The following is a 17183-nucleotide window of genomic DNA, read 5'->3' as shown; positions in this document are numbered from 1 at the left end:
AAGAGTAAAAAGCCAGAAACTTTACCAAAGAAAAATTCAGAAAGTATATGTCATAGATGTGGAGGTGTCAGACACTGGTCACGGACTTGCCGGTCATCAAAACGTCTGATTCAGCTATATCAGGCATCCTTGAAGAGGACAGAAAATAATCCATAGAAAATTTATCTCTGAAGATAATATTGAGCCTATGCATCTGGATGTAGCTAATTTCTTCAATTTTCCAAAAGACAAAATGAATATTGATAAGTCTAATAATATTTAAAGAATTTTCTTTTTATTTGTCCGTACTAAATAATTTTTTTAGTCCGTGTAAATAAAAAAAATTGTGTAATGAGCCATGTCTTAATCATAATATTTACTTTATTTTTTTTTTGAAAAAAATATGGATATGCCTCAAATTTTATTTGGATCAATGATCAATCACGAGGATATTTGGGTAATTGATAATGGAACAACTCATGCCATTTTTAAAGATGAAAATATTTTTCCAACTTGCTTAGAAGAAAAGCAAATGTTACTACAATTTATGGTAATTCAAAAATGATTGAAGGCTCCAGAAGAGCTACTATATTTCTGCCTAATGGGACAAAGATTGTTATAGAAGATGCAGTATTCTCTTTTAAATTCCCAAGAAACTTGTTAAGTTTTAAAGATATCCGTAGAAATGAATATCATGTTGAGACACTATATGAAATGAATACTGAATACCTTGGTATAACCAAAAGTGTCTCAGGCCAGAAATATATTTTGGAAAAATTACCAACTTTGTCATTTGACCTATATTATGCAAAAATTAGTGCAATTGAAGCACATTTGATCATAAACCAGAAGTTTACCGATTTAAATACATTTGTGCTATGGCATAATCAAATAAGTCATCCTGAATCAATAATGATGAGACGAATTCTTGAAAATTCAACTAAACATCCGTTAAAGAACCAGAAGATTCTTACGAATGATGAATTGTCATGTGCTGCTTGTTATTAAGGCAAATTAATTGCCAGACTATCGACCCTGAATGTTGACATCGAATATTCTGCCTTTTTAGAGCGTATACATGGAGATACATGTGGACCTATTCATCCACCTAGTAGATTTTTTAGATATTTTATGGTCCTAATAGATGCATCATCTAGATGGTCTCATGTATGCCTTTTATCATCCCGCAACCTGGCGTTTGTGAAGTTGTTAGCACAAATAATAAGATTAAGAGCGCAATTCCCAGATTATCCAATTAAGGTCATTCGCCTTGATAATGCTGGAGAATTTACATCACAAGCTTTTGATGATTATTGCTTATCAATTGGGATAAAAATTGAACATTCTGTTGCTTATGTTCATACTCAAAATAACCTTGCAGAGTCATTTATTAAGCGCCTACAATTGATAGCAAGACCTCTACTAATGAAAACAAAATTGTCAATTATTGTTTGGGGTCATTCTATCTTACATGCAGCAGTACTTATACGTCTCAGACCGGCACATCATAATAAACATTTTTCGTCACAATTAGTATTTGGACATGAACCAAATATAGCCCATCTAGGAATTTTTGGTTGTGCGGTATACTTGCCTGTAGCACCACCATAACGTACAAAAATGTATGTTGGATTTGACTCACCCTCCATAATTCGATACATTGAACCGTTGACTGAAGACTTATTCACTGCTCGATTTGTAGATTGTCGGCTTGATAAAACAACTTTTCAGCCATTAGGGGGAGAGAAAAAGGGACCGAAAAAAGAAATTAAAAAAGAAATTGCGTGGAAAGTTTCATCACTACCTCATTTTGATCCACGCATCCGCACATTGAGCAAGAGGTCCAGAAGATCATCCACTTACAGACAATTGCAAATCAAATGCCAGATGCATTTACGGATTTGCAACGAATAACTAAGACAAGTAAAAGTTATCGTGCTTCGCGCAGTCATAAAAATAGATAAATGAATTTTAAAACATTCTTTTTATAATAATTGTAATTCTATAAATCGAATTAATAGTACTATATTATGTTTTCGATTAGCTCTAACAATTCTCATATCAGCAGTTTCACCTAAAAAGGAATTTTGAATGGGGAAACAATGATATTATATTACACGATATTATGCATAATAATTTTTTTATATAAAATTAACAATTATTTAAGAATATATATATATATATATATATGACAACTTTTTGTTGATTATAGTCATAATATTATGAAGTTTTTGTCTCTTGTAAATTTGTTAATCTTTAAGTTATTATATAAATTTCCATATTCTCATGTGCTATTGTAATTTTTTTTTGTTTTTGATTTTTCATCTGGTATTCGTATTATTGCCCTGATTAAATTTAGGTCACCATTACAGGTTCATCTGAGGGTGACGCTTCCAACAAAATTTTATCCATACTGAGGGCTCGAACTCGAGATCTCTGATTAAGGTGGAACAGTCCCGTCATTGCTTCATCAATAATTTATAATAAAATTGTTCTTTACTTTTCTCCATTATTAAAAGGTAAAAAAGAAAATTTTACTCTCTTCAATCAATCTTTATGAGTGGCCTAATTCATATAAAGAAATATAAAATCACCAAGTTAGCTTTCATATGCGGAACCTTAAAAGCATAAGTCCTCTGAGTTAAATCATGTAACATTTCAAAATTTAAGTACTAAAAAATCTTCACTTTCACTTAATATTCAAAAAATTGAGCCTTCAACTAAACTAAAATATTCAAACACAACTAAAATATTCAAACATGACTTTAAATTCTGCATTTAAATTGAAATAAATAAACCATTTCAATATTAGTACTGTCTAACTTGTAGTTTGATGCAAAGCTTTGACCACATCGATCTTGTATATCTGTGTTTATCCCACGAATTTTTGACATGAAAAATTATAACTTGGTGCGAAAGTAATTAGTTTTTAGAAACTATAATACTCAAATACATTAAGTACCTTATTGGCCGAGTCAGTCATCACGCCGTTCTGTAGGTCTGTTATCTTTCACTCCAATGCATGTACGTAAAATTCAATGACTTTCAATTTTTCAATCGAAAACAACATGGAGTACAGTAAGACCAACAAAGTTTGGTTAAAATTCAGAATCAACATAATATTTCACATCAAAATGTGAAATGGTATAAGCTTAAACTTAAACCAGAATCAGAATGGTATTTCACATTCATTGTCTAGGATAATCCCTTTACGACTCAAATACAATCAACTTATGTAAAAAATAATCTTCTTTACCATACATACCATTTCTTGCCAAGTTTTTAGGATAAAACGTGAAAATAATAAAGTATTGCGGATGATAACTTGAAGATAATGGTAGACGTTAATGATGATGAAGATAAAAGCAATGAAGATAGAGGTGATGACGATGACCACATGGACATCAGAACCAGATTGACAGCAATGGATATATGAGTGGTCAAAAAGACGGGTCCACATCTTAATAGATTTGATAGGTTTGTTGATCCATTTGGGGAAAATAAATTTATGATTTAGATTCAAAATGATTAAAATTGAGATAGTCAGACGATAGAGAATTATTTGGAAAAAAAGAAGAGTTGAGAAAATTAAAGATTTTTCTATATTTTTTTTGTAGAAAATTTTTTCAACCAAACCAAACACCAAGAGAGGTGAAAGCGCGGGACACTAATGAAAGATAAGTTAAGAAAGTAACTGTTGAGAAGAAAACAAAAATAAACGACTGCTCAGGAAAGGGCAAAAAGAAAAGAAGCGACTTCTCGGGAAAGGAGAAAAAGAAAAGAAGTGAATAGTTGCAAACGGAAAAAGAAAAGGTTCTAAAAAGATAAATAAGGAAAACGATAGAAAAAATGGAAAAATAAATAAATAAAAATCTTGTAAGGCGCCACATAAGCGGGCTAGAGATTCTTTTATATATATAAGATTGTATAAAACTAAAACAACCGTTAAAATGAAATCAAAGAATTAGTCTCTTTTGCGTCTAATATATCCATGTCCTAAACCAATAGTCCGATATGTTGTTTCGTATTAATTCTCACATTGCTCGGCCATTCTTTGTTTTTAAGTAACAAATCAATATATATCATTTGTTGTGAAATTTAGAATAAAGAGTCAAAGTCATATTAAAAAGGTCTTGATTGTTTGAATTTTATATCTGAATTATTAAGCGATCATAATAAATATCAAAGATATTGATGATCGTATGCGTTTTTGGCAGTCCAGTCACATTTTTCGTAGTTGACCAAAGATTATATTTATGGTTCCATTTTTTCCAATTTATTAAAGATAAAAACTTCTTTGCATGTTATTTGATAAGAATAATTATTTTGTAAACTATATATACGTGAGAGTTACTTCATTACAAGTAATTTGTAGAAATATAAATTAAACACTGCAATTATTATCTTACTCGTTCTAATTTAATCCTAACGTAACATACCTCTTAATTCGATCAAACATAAGGCTTTCATTTAATCCATATCTAATTCAAATTCTTATCTTATTAGGATTTGTATTAAAATTCTTATAGGAACAGTTTCACCTATCTCGAGTTAAAATAGATTTCTCGAGATTATTTTCCTTTGTTTCAGATTTATTAGTTTACTCTTCTCAATTTAGTCCTATCGTACCTCTAAATTCGGTTTAACATAAGGTATTCTTGAACTTTTCATTCTATTACCTTTACTTAAACCGATTCTCTAGCTTTCCCACTCATACTCCCACTTTCACTCCAATTTTCTCCTATAAATACTTCATCCATCAAAGTTATCTTCATCAAATTACATCTACTTAGTAATTCAAATACCAAAAAAGGAAAAAAAAATCACAAAAAACAAAACAAAACAAAAAGGTAGGGACTGAAGTAAAACAATTTGTGCGTCTTTCTCAATTTTCTCTGTTGTCAAATCCTAACACAGAGCCATGGCTAAATTTTCCAAGAATTCCATGGTTCTGTGCTTTTTGGTAGCCATTATTTTTGTAATCTCTAGTGCAAGTGCATCTACTAGGCTTAAGAAATTTGATCACCCTACTAAAGGTGATGGTACTCTTAATTTCTTGGTTATTGGTGACTGGGGACGAAGGGGTACTTATAATCAATCTCACATAGCTCGCCAGGTACCATATTTTCATTTATTTGGCTTTCGTCAATTTTCTTAATGAATTGTGTGATTAACTCATTTAAAAGCTTATACTGTTGTAGATATCACTTTTTGCCGATTCTTTCTTTTTAACAACTATGGTTATACTTGCACACTTTTTGCACGCATTTGATGACATTCTAATGTTTTGTCTACACAACTTTTAAATATTAGAACATTTGCTTAAATCATTCCTATTTAATGCTCTCTCAGGCCTCTGTTAGCTTTGATATTAGATTGCATTGTGTAACTATGGTTTATTTGATAATTATATATATAATGCGCTTGTTTTACTAAAAAAAAGGTATGTAAAACTTAATTAACTTTTTCTAAATTTGTATGCAGATGGAAAGAGTCGGAGAGAAGCTAGACATTGATTTTGTATTATCAACGGGTGACAATTTCTATGATAACGGATTGACAGGAATACATGATACAAATTTTGTAGAGTCATTTACTAACATATACACAGCTAAGAGCTTACAGAAACAATGGTACAGTGGTAAGTACCCAAAATATAGTACAATTTTATTTTGACTAGAGCTGTAAATATGGATCGACCTAGCCATATTGACCATTCTAATTATGACATTTGGATTGGTCTGTAATTTGTGTTTTCTAAAACAGAACTGTATTGTATTTAATTTTATTTTATTTTTTCTGTAGTATTAGGTAATCACGATTACAGAGGAAATGTAGAAGCACAACTCAGTCCATACCTTAGGAAAATTGATAGCAGATGGATTTGTTTAAGGTCTTTCGTAGTTAATGCAGGTGCAAATTTAATCTCTTCTTAAATAAATTTAATTAAGTTTATATGTTTATAGTTCTGATTTTGATTCTCCATTTTCATTGTTTGAAGAAATTGCTGAAATATTCATGGTGGATACAACTCCATTCGAGACGAAATATTTCAAGGATCCTAAGGATCATACCTACGATTGGCGCGGTGTGATCCCTACAAAAACATACACTGCTAACTTATTAAAAGTAAGTTGAATGTAGACTGCATAAATATTCGTCTAAACATCATTTCTCATAGATTTTTAAAAAAAATTAGGAACTCGAGAAGGCCTTGAATGAATCGACAGCAAAATGGAAGATTGTATTAGGTCACCACGCCATTAGAAGTGTGGGACATCACGGTGACACTCAGACACTTGTGGATCGCCTTCTTCCTATGCTTAGGGTAACTTTTCTTTCTCTCTTTCATTCACACTGATCAATAGCTTTGATACGAAATATATACATATATTGAAAGAAAAGAAGTCAAAGAAAGTTGCTATGAAAAGCAAAAAGGGGAAGAAACAGTACACGTTAGTTAGGCAGACTAATTGTTGCCAACCCTTTTTGACTAAATTATTGCCAACTTCTCCTTACGCGCTCCTTCAGCTTACGTGGTTTCTTCTTATTATAAATAGAGGGCATTCTGCCTTCATTTATATCATCCAAAAATCCCAGAAAGAGAGAGTAAGAATACAAAGAGAGTTTTACACCAAGATAAATATTGTAGTCTTGAGTGTCCTCTTTAGTAGTTGTTCCTTTTACAAGAGAGAAGTGTTAATTGTTGTTTTCTCCTTGTATTTGAGAGCTGTGTACTCCATATTTTATAGTGAGATCCTTCTACCCCGTGGTTTTTCCCTTCTATCATTTAGAGGGGTTTCCACGTAAAATTCTCGTGTCCAATTTATATTCATTATTTTCATCATATCAAACTTTAGTTGTGGTGCTTCCTCCCCCCAACATATATAACGTTATTGATTTCTCTTGTTAAATTACAGAAATACGACGTTGATTTTTACATGAATGGGCACGATCACTGCCTTGAACATATTAGCGACACTGAAAGGTGAGAATAGAGTTCAAATCTTGCAAAATGACCAATTTTTTTTTTCCTTAACATGATCTTAATTTTGTCTTTTACATTGCAGCCCAATGCAATTTTTAGTAAGTGGGGCAGGGTCAAAGGCATGGAGAGGAGATGCTAAAGATTTAAATAGAGAAGATGTGCATTTCTTCCATGATGGACAAGGTTTCATGTCTGTCGAGTTGACACCAACAGAAGCAGAGATCAAATACTATGATGTTTTTGGTAGTGTACGACATAGGTGGAATAGGTCCAAGTTGCTTCACTCTGCTATGTAAAAATTCTTTTTTTTTGGTTGTAAATACTAAGTTAGATGTAGAAAAGAAATTGGATTCTTTTTCTCGTCGAGATTGGATTTCACAAAGCCAAGTTTGGTTTTGTGAAAGTAAGTAATCTCGCACATTTAGGGTTCATTTGACTTGATGTATTAGAATAGTCGTGAAATAAAATGTGAAATCGTTCTATTCCGTATTTGGTTACTATTTTGAATCCTGCATAACAAATCTAGAGTATAATTTAATACACAAATGAATATTTTATTTTGTAAAGATGTTACACACACTTAGTATAAAAGATTTTTACAGTATTAAATCACTTTTATCTATTATGTTGGCAACGAGGCCTATTTTTAAGATTATAAATCATACATTTTAAAGAGGCATACCTATATTTTATGTTAAAGATGTCACAATTCAGTGCACTAAACTCACGGAGGGATGAAGATATTGGAGGCTTCCAATTAATACAAACTTAAGTAATATGCATAGCATCCAAGGTACTAAAAACAAGTTAGCAATCCTCAATCTGGTGGAATATCAAAGGCCTGGGTGGATGCACCTTAGGAGAAGGGTGGTCCCGTGCACATCCTTCGGAAAATTATGTGGTGTATAAAAGTAAAATATTAGCAATGATTGTGAGTGTATATTTAATTTTGTACATCCTTAACACAACCGAGAAGAAGAGTTGCATACCCTTTGGAAAATTGATCATTTGAATTTTAGTTCTTGAATTCAAAAATCCAAAATCCAAATCGAAGCTTTTATAGTGTGACTTTTGGAACTAGCTTTATCCCTGGAAACTATGCAGGGTGAAGCTGATTTCCAAAAAAAAAAATGGTAATCCAATTTCTTGACTAATGATGACAATTAAAAATCAGAAAAGAGATTCATTCGTGTTGGAAAAAATGGACTAATACAAAAATATATATGATCAAAATAATAGAAATAAAATGGGAAAATAATGACACCAAAACCACTGGCCAAGAGGAACAAGTGATATCACTAGTAAGGAATTTTACACTGGATAGTATCAAGTACAATACTCAAAAATGACTACCATACGCTCAAAAGGAATAACACTCTTTTGATTTCCCACATTACTAAAAATATCGCTCACGCTCTATTTTTTTCGCAGATTATTTTCTTATAATTTATGAAATATCTGAGAGCTTAAATATTTTTCTCTATCTAAAATGAGAAGCTAAAGGGCAGCCCGGTGCACTAAAGCTCCCGCTATGCGCGGGGTCCGGGGAAGGGCCTGACCACAAGGGTCTATTGTACGCAGCCTTACCTTGCATTTCTGCCAGAGGCTGTTTCCAAGGCTTGAACCCGTGACCTCCTGGTCACATGGCAGCAACTTTACCAGTTACTCCAAGGCTCCCCTTCAATGAGAAACTAAAGAGTTATGTGAAATTTGAATTTCACTGTTCACCATTTGTTGCTACCTTTCTAGGCAAACTTTGTTTACAACTTGAAAACCTCAATGAAAAGAAAAAAAAGTTGATGGATGGACCCCACAATCAGGCCAATCAATATGTAACATGCCTTTTCAAGTTACCTTGTTGGAAATGAATCCACCATAAATATCTATCGCACGCTTTCTGTAATTCCCAATGCTCATTTAGATACTACTACTCTTTTATATTTATATATGTTTGTTCATTTTTCGCAAATTGCTCTAAATTATTTTTCTTTTCTTTTTGCTGCTGTTGCTTCACAAATATGACAGGGTCCAAGGTTACTATGAAGTTATTGATCGACAGCAAAGGCAAAAAAGTTATGTTTGCGGAGGCTGGCAAAGAGTGTATTGATTTCCTATTTCACATTCTGGCGTTGCCAATAAGCAGTGTCATTAACCTTCTCACCACCAAAGGTATGGTTGGGTGCTTAGGGAACTTGTATGAGAGCCTTGAGAATCTTGATAAGATATACATTCAATCAAATCAGAAAAAGGACACCCTTTTAGAACCAAACTTAGCAGCCTGTGATACTTCAATACCTCTGTTATTGATCGACTACTCCCCTGTTGAAAAACAGTTTTATAAGTGCCATAGGCATAGTGATTACGTGACTGATGATCCTCAAATGCGTTGCCCTACTAAACATGGATGTACTATGAACTCAAATATGACCTATGTCACACACCCTGTAGAAAATGTGGCAGCATCAAATGGAGGATTGGTGAAGGGGGTTGTCACTTACATGGTGTTGGATGATTTGGTTGTGAAGCCTATGTCCACTATTTCAAGCATCACTCTGCTCAATCAATTTAGCATTAAAGATGTTGGTGTTCTTAAAGAGAAAATTGTTACTTTGGGAATGGATGAGGTAAAAGACATGTTTATCTATTATGCCTTTTTGTTTCAACTATTGTCTTTTTTACACTAAAAATGGATTTACTTGTTCTTCAGGCTTTGAAACTGCTGAAGGCTTCGCTGCAGTCCAAGAGTGTGTTGACAAGTGTCTTCATGGACAACATAAACGAATAAATAAATGTCTTTGCTATGCCCTTTTTTGTTCTGGATTTTGTGTTTTGCTCTACTTTCCTATGTTGTTCTAGATGGTGTCTTTTGCTTTACTCTTTTTGCTTGGTTTGTCTATCTATCAAGTGGAATTATGTAATTTTATATTAAGTTCAATCTTGTCTTTTCTTAAATAGTTCTTTGTTTCTCGGATACTTTGATTATTATATAAGTTTAATTTGTCATAACAAGGTTCAGCTCTATCATCATTATATCTCTGCAGCAACTGTGAATGGTTTGAAAGGATAAGAAAATCATGTGATGAACAAAAAACCTTCGATTGCAATGTACTTTACTTGGTCACTAATTCAAAAATAGATTTCACTTATCAATAATTGATATTCTCCCCATCTTTATCCAAATTTACTTTTATAAATGCTTATTACCTTTGTATAATTAGTCTGTCTTCTTTTTGTTACTTCTTTTAAATTATTATAATAACACCGAGCGACCACCTGCAAAATAATATAAAATCTACAGGAAATGGATGCAGAGAGGAGAAACATATAAAACATATCCATTATGATCACACAAAATGACTGTAAACAAGGTGAGTGTGAAGAGAAGCGGTTTGGCATAATGGTGAAAGAGCCACGAGAAATAAGTACCAAAATATAAAACTTGCAATCAGGTCCATTAGACCAATAATCATTTGTTGCAGTCCTGAATAAATCTAACACAAAATTTTCCACTAGGAATCGATTTTACTACATATAATTCTTCTATCAGTCAAAAGCTAATGAATTTCCTATCCTCCTCTTTAGGATGATGTATTTTACCTCTCTTGTATGCTACCGGCAATGAAAAAAGAAGAGCACTTCTTTGAAAGAATTATCATACCTTTACATTTGATCCTCTTATATTGACACGATAAACAACTACCGTAGTTTCATTATCTGAGAAAATAACATCTCACACTTCTCCCCACCAGCCTGTTAAAAGGGCATAATACATTAACATATTGTGATTGGAAGCCTTAGTTAATAAGTTTGCGATCCCTGCAATACCTGACTAATTGACCAGTGTTAGAACATGGATACATTATAGGAGAAGTAAAAAATTTATGTACTTGTCTTCTTAATGGAATAAGATATTTGATTTTTAAATATCTTAATAAAGGCAGAAAACGTTTCTTTTTTAAGAAAAAACGTTTTGGTCTTGATTCTCTTTGCCTGCCCCTTTAATGTCCCATTAAACACACCTTATTGACTGAAATCGTTTTGGCTCTCCTCCTTGGAGTGGAGGTTCTGTATAAAAGGGCAAGGGAGCAAAAGAGAAAGGTATTCTTTTTTAGAAAACAAACACTTGTCCACATAAAGATTTGGTAGAGTAATTGGTGAGGAAAATAGCAAAAGATAGCAGATTCACAGTTCTGAATTCTTCAGTTTTGAACGAATTTTGTAGAAGTTTTAACAGGTTAGTGTTTTTCTAAATTCGTTTATATTATATTGTTCAGTTATTATGTAAGTTTGTATTATTGTTTAATTGCTTTCACTCTGCATATTATAACAATATATTACATAATCTGGAAAGAAAAAAAAGACATTCAAAAAAGGAAATAGTAATAATAAAATTAATATGAGAGATTGACAAATATGAACATATATATTACAAAATCTCAAAATTCAACAAGGAAAATAAAATTAATAAAAGATGTGATCATACTAATTAGTAAGGTATATATTATATATGTGGTAAGTAGATCCTAACATCACTATAAAAGTTGTTCTTTCTCCATTTGAGTAACATGACAAAAAATGGATAAAATAATAATATTTTTATGTTTTGGTTTTCTTTTTTTTTGTCAACCTATCGCCACTGAGAAATACCCTCCTTGTGAGGTTTGCTTGTGTCGAGGAAATGCTTGCAGACGGCCGGGAGATGCAACTCCACTTGAATGGCCAGAGTTGATCGGAGTTGAGATCATGAAAGCTAAAGCTATAGTGGAACGTACCAATCCTAATGTTGTTGGTGTTCCGTTAGACAGTGGATGTGTTACTACTCTCGACCCGTTTTGCTGCAATCGTGTTTGGCTTTGCCCAGATAAAAGTGGCTTTATTAGAGTAACGCCAGTAGTTGGATAGTAGAAATCGTTAAAGGATGAGTCAATCATTTTGTTTGGAAATTATCGCAAGAAAATTATCAAACAAGAGACCGATGTGACATATTACTCTTCTAATGTGTAATTTTATCTAATAAGATCCTTCGTTTCATATGTGTTTTTTCTATCTCCAAAAATTATCTGCAGGAATTGTGAATATATACTTTAATAGGATAAGGAAATCATGTGAATAATCTAAGATTAAAGCACTGAGATTGATCAAAATTCATCCTAAACTAGTTATTTCAACAAAATATTAGTGTACTAAGGATAGTACTAAATACCAGTAATGAAACCACAAAATGACTTCACTATGAAATTGAAATTTGAGAAGAGGAAAAAAATAGAAGAAAAAGTCTTCCTTAAGGAAATAAAATTTGAAAAAGAAGTAAAAATTAAATTCTCTTGGTAATTATATGGTGTAATTGCTATTAATTTTTTCCTTTTCTTGTCCAAATAAATAGGGCAAATTATGTAACTATGCCTAATTATTTCCAAGTTATATTTGAAGATGGTCTTCTAAACAGGCATTAATCTTCACAAAAAAAGAGGACCAAAAATAGGTAGAACAATCCCAACATTTAGCTGCCTTTTACATTTGTGTATACTCATTTTTCTTTGAAATTAATAGTAGTTGGTCGAAGTTACAGGGTTAATTTTTCGATCAACATTTTATTTTGTCTTTCTATTTGCAAGATAATTTTGTGTGACAACTTTTTTATTCTAATTTTCTACCTCATATATTTAAGATCACAAAACTAAAGGACATTTTGATACATATTATAAGATTTAACTTTTTTTTAATTCCTTAAATTTTATGTCAAATCAAAATATGTGTAGTTGTATAACTATTTTTAAAATTTATCGCATAATTGAGAGAATGACAAATGTAATACGCAAAAATTCTTTGGATATGAGTGAAGGTAGAAGGTCATAATATAAATGGTCATGTACTTCCCAAATAAGAAAACCAAATATCAAGACCAGTCAATTACTAGCATGCCTTTCCAACTTTCAATCTATCATCTTGGAAGTAAATACTCCCTCATTTCCTTTTTATTTGTCACAATCTTTTTTTAGAATCAAAAGAGATGAATTTTGATTAATATTTTAATATATAATTTTTGTCATCATATTTAATATGAGAAAAATTACAATTTATAGTGTTTTTCGTATATTATTTGAATAACTAAATTGACTCCCAGGAAGCCAAAAGTAACAAATTTATTTTTGAAGATAGGGAGCATATTGCAATCTCTCTAATTCCCAATGCTATTTTAATTGAAGCAACAACTTTTATGGAGTATATATAGCACTAAATTAATTATTTTACTCTCCTGAATTGTTATTGCTTACAAGAGATTGTGCTATATTGCTTCAAAAATATGGCATTATCCCAATTGACAATGAAGCTTGTGGTCGACACAAATAGCAAAAGAGTTATGTTCGCTGAGGCTGGATACGGATGTGTTGATTTTCTATTTCACATTCTGGCATTGCCAATAGGCAGTGTCATTAGGCTTCTCACGACGAAAGAAATGATTGGCAGCTTGGGTAACTTGTATGATAGCTTTGAGAATCTTGATATTAAGTATATTCATCCAAAACAGGAGAAGGACATCCTCTTGAAACCAAAATCAGCCGCCTGAAATATCTCTTCAGTTCCTCTGTTTTCTCTGCTTACAAACTCACCTGTAATTGAAACACAATTTTATACTTGTCCATACCATAAATATTACTATGTCACTGATGATCCTTGCACCACATGTCCTTCGACCACTCGGCCTATCAATACAAATGTAACATTTGATCATGTGAGTATTGATGGTCCTAGAACTGCTTGTCCTTCGAGTGCTGAATCTATTATAACAGGAGACAGAAAAAGCAGTAAAGGAAAAAGAAAGGTGAAACATTCCGGAAGGACTGTAAAGAACACAAAAGTGGAATGTTTCATACCCCCTGCAGTAAATGAGGTTGTCACTTATAATTCGATATGTGGCCGATCTATGGATTCAAAATTGGATTATGTCGCACTCCCTGGAGGTTTGGTAAACGGAGTTGTCACTTACATGGTGTCTGATGATTTAGTAGTGAAGCCTATGTCTGTAATTTCAAGCATCATTCAGCCCCAAGGATGTGGGTGGTCTCAAAGAGAAAGTTGTTACTCTGGGCTTGGATGAGGTACATAAACTTGTAATTCTTGTTGTCAATAATAATATTCTAATTTTTTGGTCTTAACAAGTGGCGAAGTTAGGTACTATTTTGCTAAAGGTGTTCGAAACTTTAGTATATATTTCCAAAAAATAGTTTTTTACCTATATTGGAAGTAATCATGTGTTGTGCACATGTGATGTAATTAGTTAAAGAGTTAATTATTGGTAGGTCCCATACTAATTAGTAATTAGAGAGGTTGTTAGAGTTTGTTAAATCTGTTAGACGAGTATAAGTAAGTATATACAATTGCTTCTTCTTTTTCAGTTGAATGAGAATAATCAGAAATTCACCAATTCTCTCTCAATCACAGCTTAGCTCAGTATCTTCAATCTAATATGGTATCAGAGCGGGTTTCGAATTAAAGGAAGAATCTCGAAGAACAGTTCCATTGGAGCTCAAAACTGAAGAATCTCGAAGAACAGTCGAAGAACAATGGTTGATAATCAAAATTTGGCAGTTGATCTTTCACAATCGCAATCGTCGAGCGAAAGAATAGTTATAGAACATGGTCATCCCCTGTATGGGCATCCATCAGACACATCAGGATATGTTTTAGCAACGGTGAATCTCATCGGATCTGAAAATTATGGAGTGTGGAGTCGAGCTATGCGAATTTCTCTTTTAGCTAAGAAGAAGCTAGGTTTTGTTATTGGAACATGCACAAAGGAATCATTTGATGAGTCGCTTCACGAACAATGGGAAACACTTAGTGCAATTGTCCTCTTGTGGATCATGAATACAGTATCGGAGAATCTACTTAGTGGTATTGTTTATGCATCAAATGCACACTTGGTTTGGGAGGATTTGAAGGAGAGCTTTGATAAGGAGAATCTGTCACAACCCGAATTCAGGAGTGATGATACTCGCCTAATCCACCAAAACGAGTCAGCCTAAGAGTCTAAACAATTCAAAGTAATCGAAAATAAAAGAGGAAATGTAGAGGCTAACATAATATAAATAAGGATAAGCGGACAGTAAATTCTAAACTACCCAAGTAAAATGCATTATCATACACAATTTCAAGTTCCAACTTCAAAATGTATGGCCAAAGTTTTACCACTTGTTTTGTCAGTGAAGTCTTCCTTCCTTTGTTCTTGTTTCCTGTTTTGTCAGGCTTTGAAGATGCTGAGGACTTCGCTGCAGTCCAAGAATGTCTTGACCAGTGTCTTCATGGACAATATAAATAAATAAATGCCTTCGCTGTTTTCCCCTGTTTTGAGAATGAAACTTTCATAGTTGGTTCTGTTTTGCTGGATAGTGTCTTTTGCTTTACTTTCCAAGCTGTTATGTGAAATGGTGTCTGTTTCTTTACTCTTTTTTTTGCGTTGAAGACTTTTTTTTTTGTACATCTATCATATGGACTTGTGTATATATTAATGTCAATCTTTTCTTTTAAAGCGTTATTCGTTTCTTGGTTTAATTTGTCATTAACAAGGCTCAACTATATCATCGTGGATCTGTGCTTGAAAGAAACTACCGCAGAAACTGAGAATACTAACAGGATAACAAAATCATGTCATAACCAGAAAGTTGAAGCACTGAAATTGAACATCTTCAACAAACCCTACGGAATTTTCAAGAGCCTTATTACTTGTATCTATACTATGGTTTTATTTATCGTAAGGCCCTTTCTATGTTGATGATTATACATAATCTATACTGATAATATAAGTGTTATATATATAACTAGTTGTTCTCAAAGTGGATGTTCAAGTTGCCCTTTTCTTGGCTATAAATTGTCATATTTTGGCAATGAAATTGGCACACACAGATACAAAAAAAATTCTCAACACTCTCTTTTCTTACTATTTCTTCTTATTAATTTTATAACTTTAGTTTATTTTATAACACGTTATCAGTACGAGCCTTTATCACTTTGAGCAATTTTAATAAGGTAACAAAAGGATAAGAATTTTATTTTCTTAAGATGTCTAATATCTCTAAATTTGAATTTGTTGCTCTTGATATATGCGGAAAAAACTACTCATCATGGGCACTAGATACCGAAATACACCTAGAATCGATGGATCTGGCAGATACCATCAAAGATGACAATAAGACATCTAGTCAAGACCGTGCCAAAATCATGATATTTCTCCGTCATCATCTTGACGAGGGTTAAAATTACAGTATCTCACATTAAAAGACCCCCTTAAACTGTGGAAGAATCTAAAAGAAAAATATGACCACCTGAAGTTGGTCATCCTTCCACAAGCACATTATGATTGACTTAATCTGAGATTAATGGATTTCAAAAATATAACTGAATATAATTGTGCCTTGTTTAGAATTATAGCACAGTTAAATTTATGCGGATAAGAAATCACTGAGCAAGACAAACTTGAAAAAACATACTTCACATTTCCACCCGCAAATATGCTCCTACAGCAACAATATCGAGAAAAGAGATTTAAAAAATATTCTAAATTACTTTCTCACCTTCTTATTGCTGAACTTCATAGTGAACTATTAATGAAAAATCTTGATAGTCGATCCGTTGATTCTTTGTCACTCCTTGAAGTGAATCAGACAAACTATAACCAACGAGAAAGAGGTCATAGCCCCAATTGTAGTCGAAGAAGAAATTATAATCATGATGCTCGACTGACATCGAAAAATGATCAGAAATATAAAAAAAGAGTGAAAAGCTAGAAGTTATACAAAAGAAAAATTCAGAAAGTATATGTCACAGATGTGGAGGTATAGGGCACTGGTCATGGATCTGCTGGTCATCAAAACGTCTAGTTCAGCTATATCAGGCATCCTTGAAGAGGGTAGAAAATAATCAAGAGACAAACTTTATCTCTGAAGATAATATTGAGTCTATGCATCTAGATGTAGCTGATTTCTTTAATTTTTCAAACGAAAATATAAATATTGATAACCAACTAATATTTAAATGATTTTCTTTTCATTTTGTTTGTACTAAATAATATGTTTGTATTTTTTTAATCCAGTAAATAAATAAAATTTGTATAATGAGTCATCTTTTAATTATAATATTTATTTTATTTCTTTTTGAAGAAAAATATGGATATGCCTCAAAAAAAATTTGGATCATTGATCAATCACGAGGATATTTG

The 17183-nt window shown here is 32.4% G+C and overlaps 2 protein-coding genes across 2 annotated transcripts; both read left to right on the top strand.

Moving 5' to 3' along the window:
• The first annotated feature begins 4611 nt into the window (after nucleotides 1-4611).
• LOC129899513 (purple acid phosphatase 3-like) lies at nucleotides 4612-7266 on the top strand. Its single transcript, XM_055974511.1, has 7 exons — nucleotides 4612-5095; nucleotides 5464-5620; nucleotides 5785-5892; nucleotides 5981-6108; nucleotides 6179-6307; nucleotides 6900-6967; nucleotides 7050-7266. The coding sequence occupies exons 1-7, from the start codon at nucleotides 4901-4903 to the stop codon at nucleotides 7261-7263; spliced, it is 999 nt and encodes a 332-aa protein (XP_055830486.1). The 5' UTR covers nucleotides 4612-4900; the 3' UTR covers nucleotides 7264-7266.
• A 1596-nt stretch (nucleotides 7267-8862) lies between these two features.
• LOC129900832 (uncharacterized) lies at nucleotides 8863-9909 on the top strand. Its single transcript, XM_055975907.1, has 2 exons — nucleotides 8863-9591; nucleotides 9675-9909. The coding sequence occupies exons 1-2, from the start codon at nucleotides 8986-8988 to the stop codon at nucleotides 9750-9752; spliced, it is 684 nt and encodes a 227-aa protein (XP_055831882.1). The 5' UTR covers nucleotides 8863-8985; the 3' UTR covers nucleotides 9753-9909.
• The last annotated feature ends 7274 nt before the right edge of the window (nucleotides 9910-17183 follow it).

Source organism: Solanum dulcamara, chromosome 8 (genome assembly GCF_947179165.1).
Source record: "Solanum dulcamara chromosome 8, daSolDulc1.2, whole genome shotgun sequence".
Lineage (NCBI taxonomy): Eukaryota > Viridiplantae > Streptophyta > Magnoliopsida > Solanales > Solanaceae > Solanum > Solanum dulcamara.
This window is presented reverse-complemented; position numbering and strand designations above follow the sequence as displayed.

Coding starts and splice junctions, on each gene's coding strand:
- LOC129899513 (XM_055974511.1), top strand. CDS start 4,901: ATGGCTAAATTTTCCAAGAATTCCATGGTTCTGTGCTTTTTGGTAGCC. Junction 5,096..5,463: donor AATCTCACATAGCTCGCCAG/GTACCATATTTT, acceptor ATTTGTATGCAG/ATGGAAAGAGTCGGAGAGAA. Junction 5,893..5,980: donor GTCTTTCGTAGTTAATGCAG/GTGCAAATTTAA, acceptor CATTGTTTGAAG/AAATTGCTGAAATATTCATG.
- LOC129900832 (XM_055975907.1), top strand. CDS start 8,986: ATGACAGGGTCCAAGGTTACTATGAAGTTATTGATCGACAGCAAAGGC. Junction 9,592..9,674: donor TTACTTTGGGAATGGATGAG/GTAAAAGACATG, acceptor CTTGTTCTTCAG/GCTTTGAAACTGCTGAAGGC.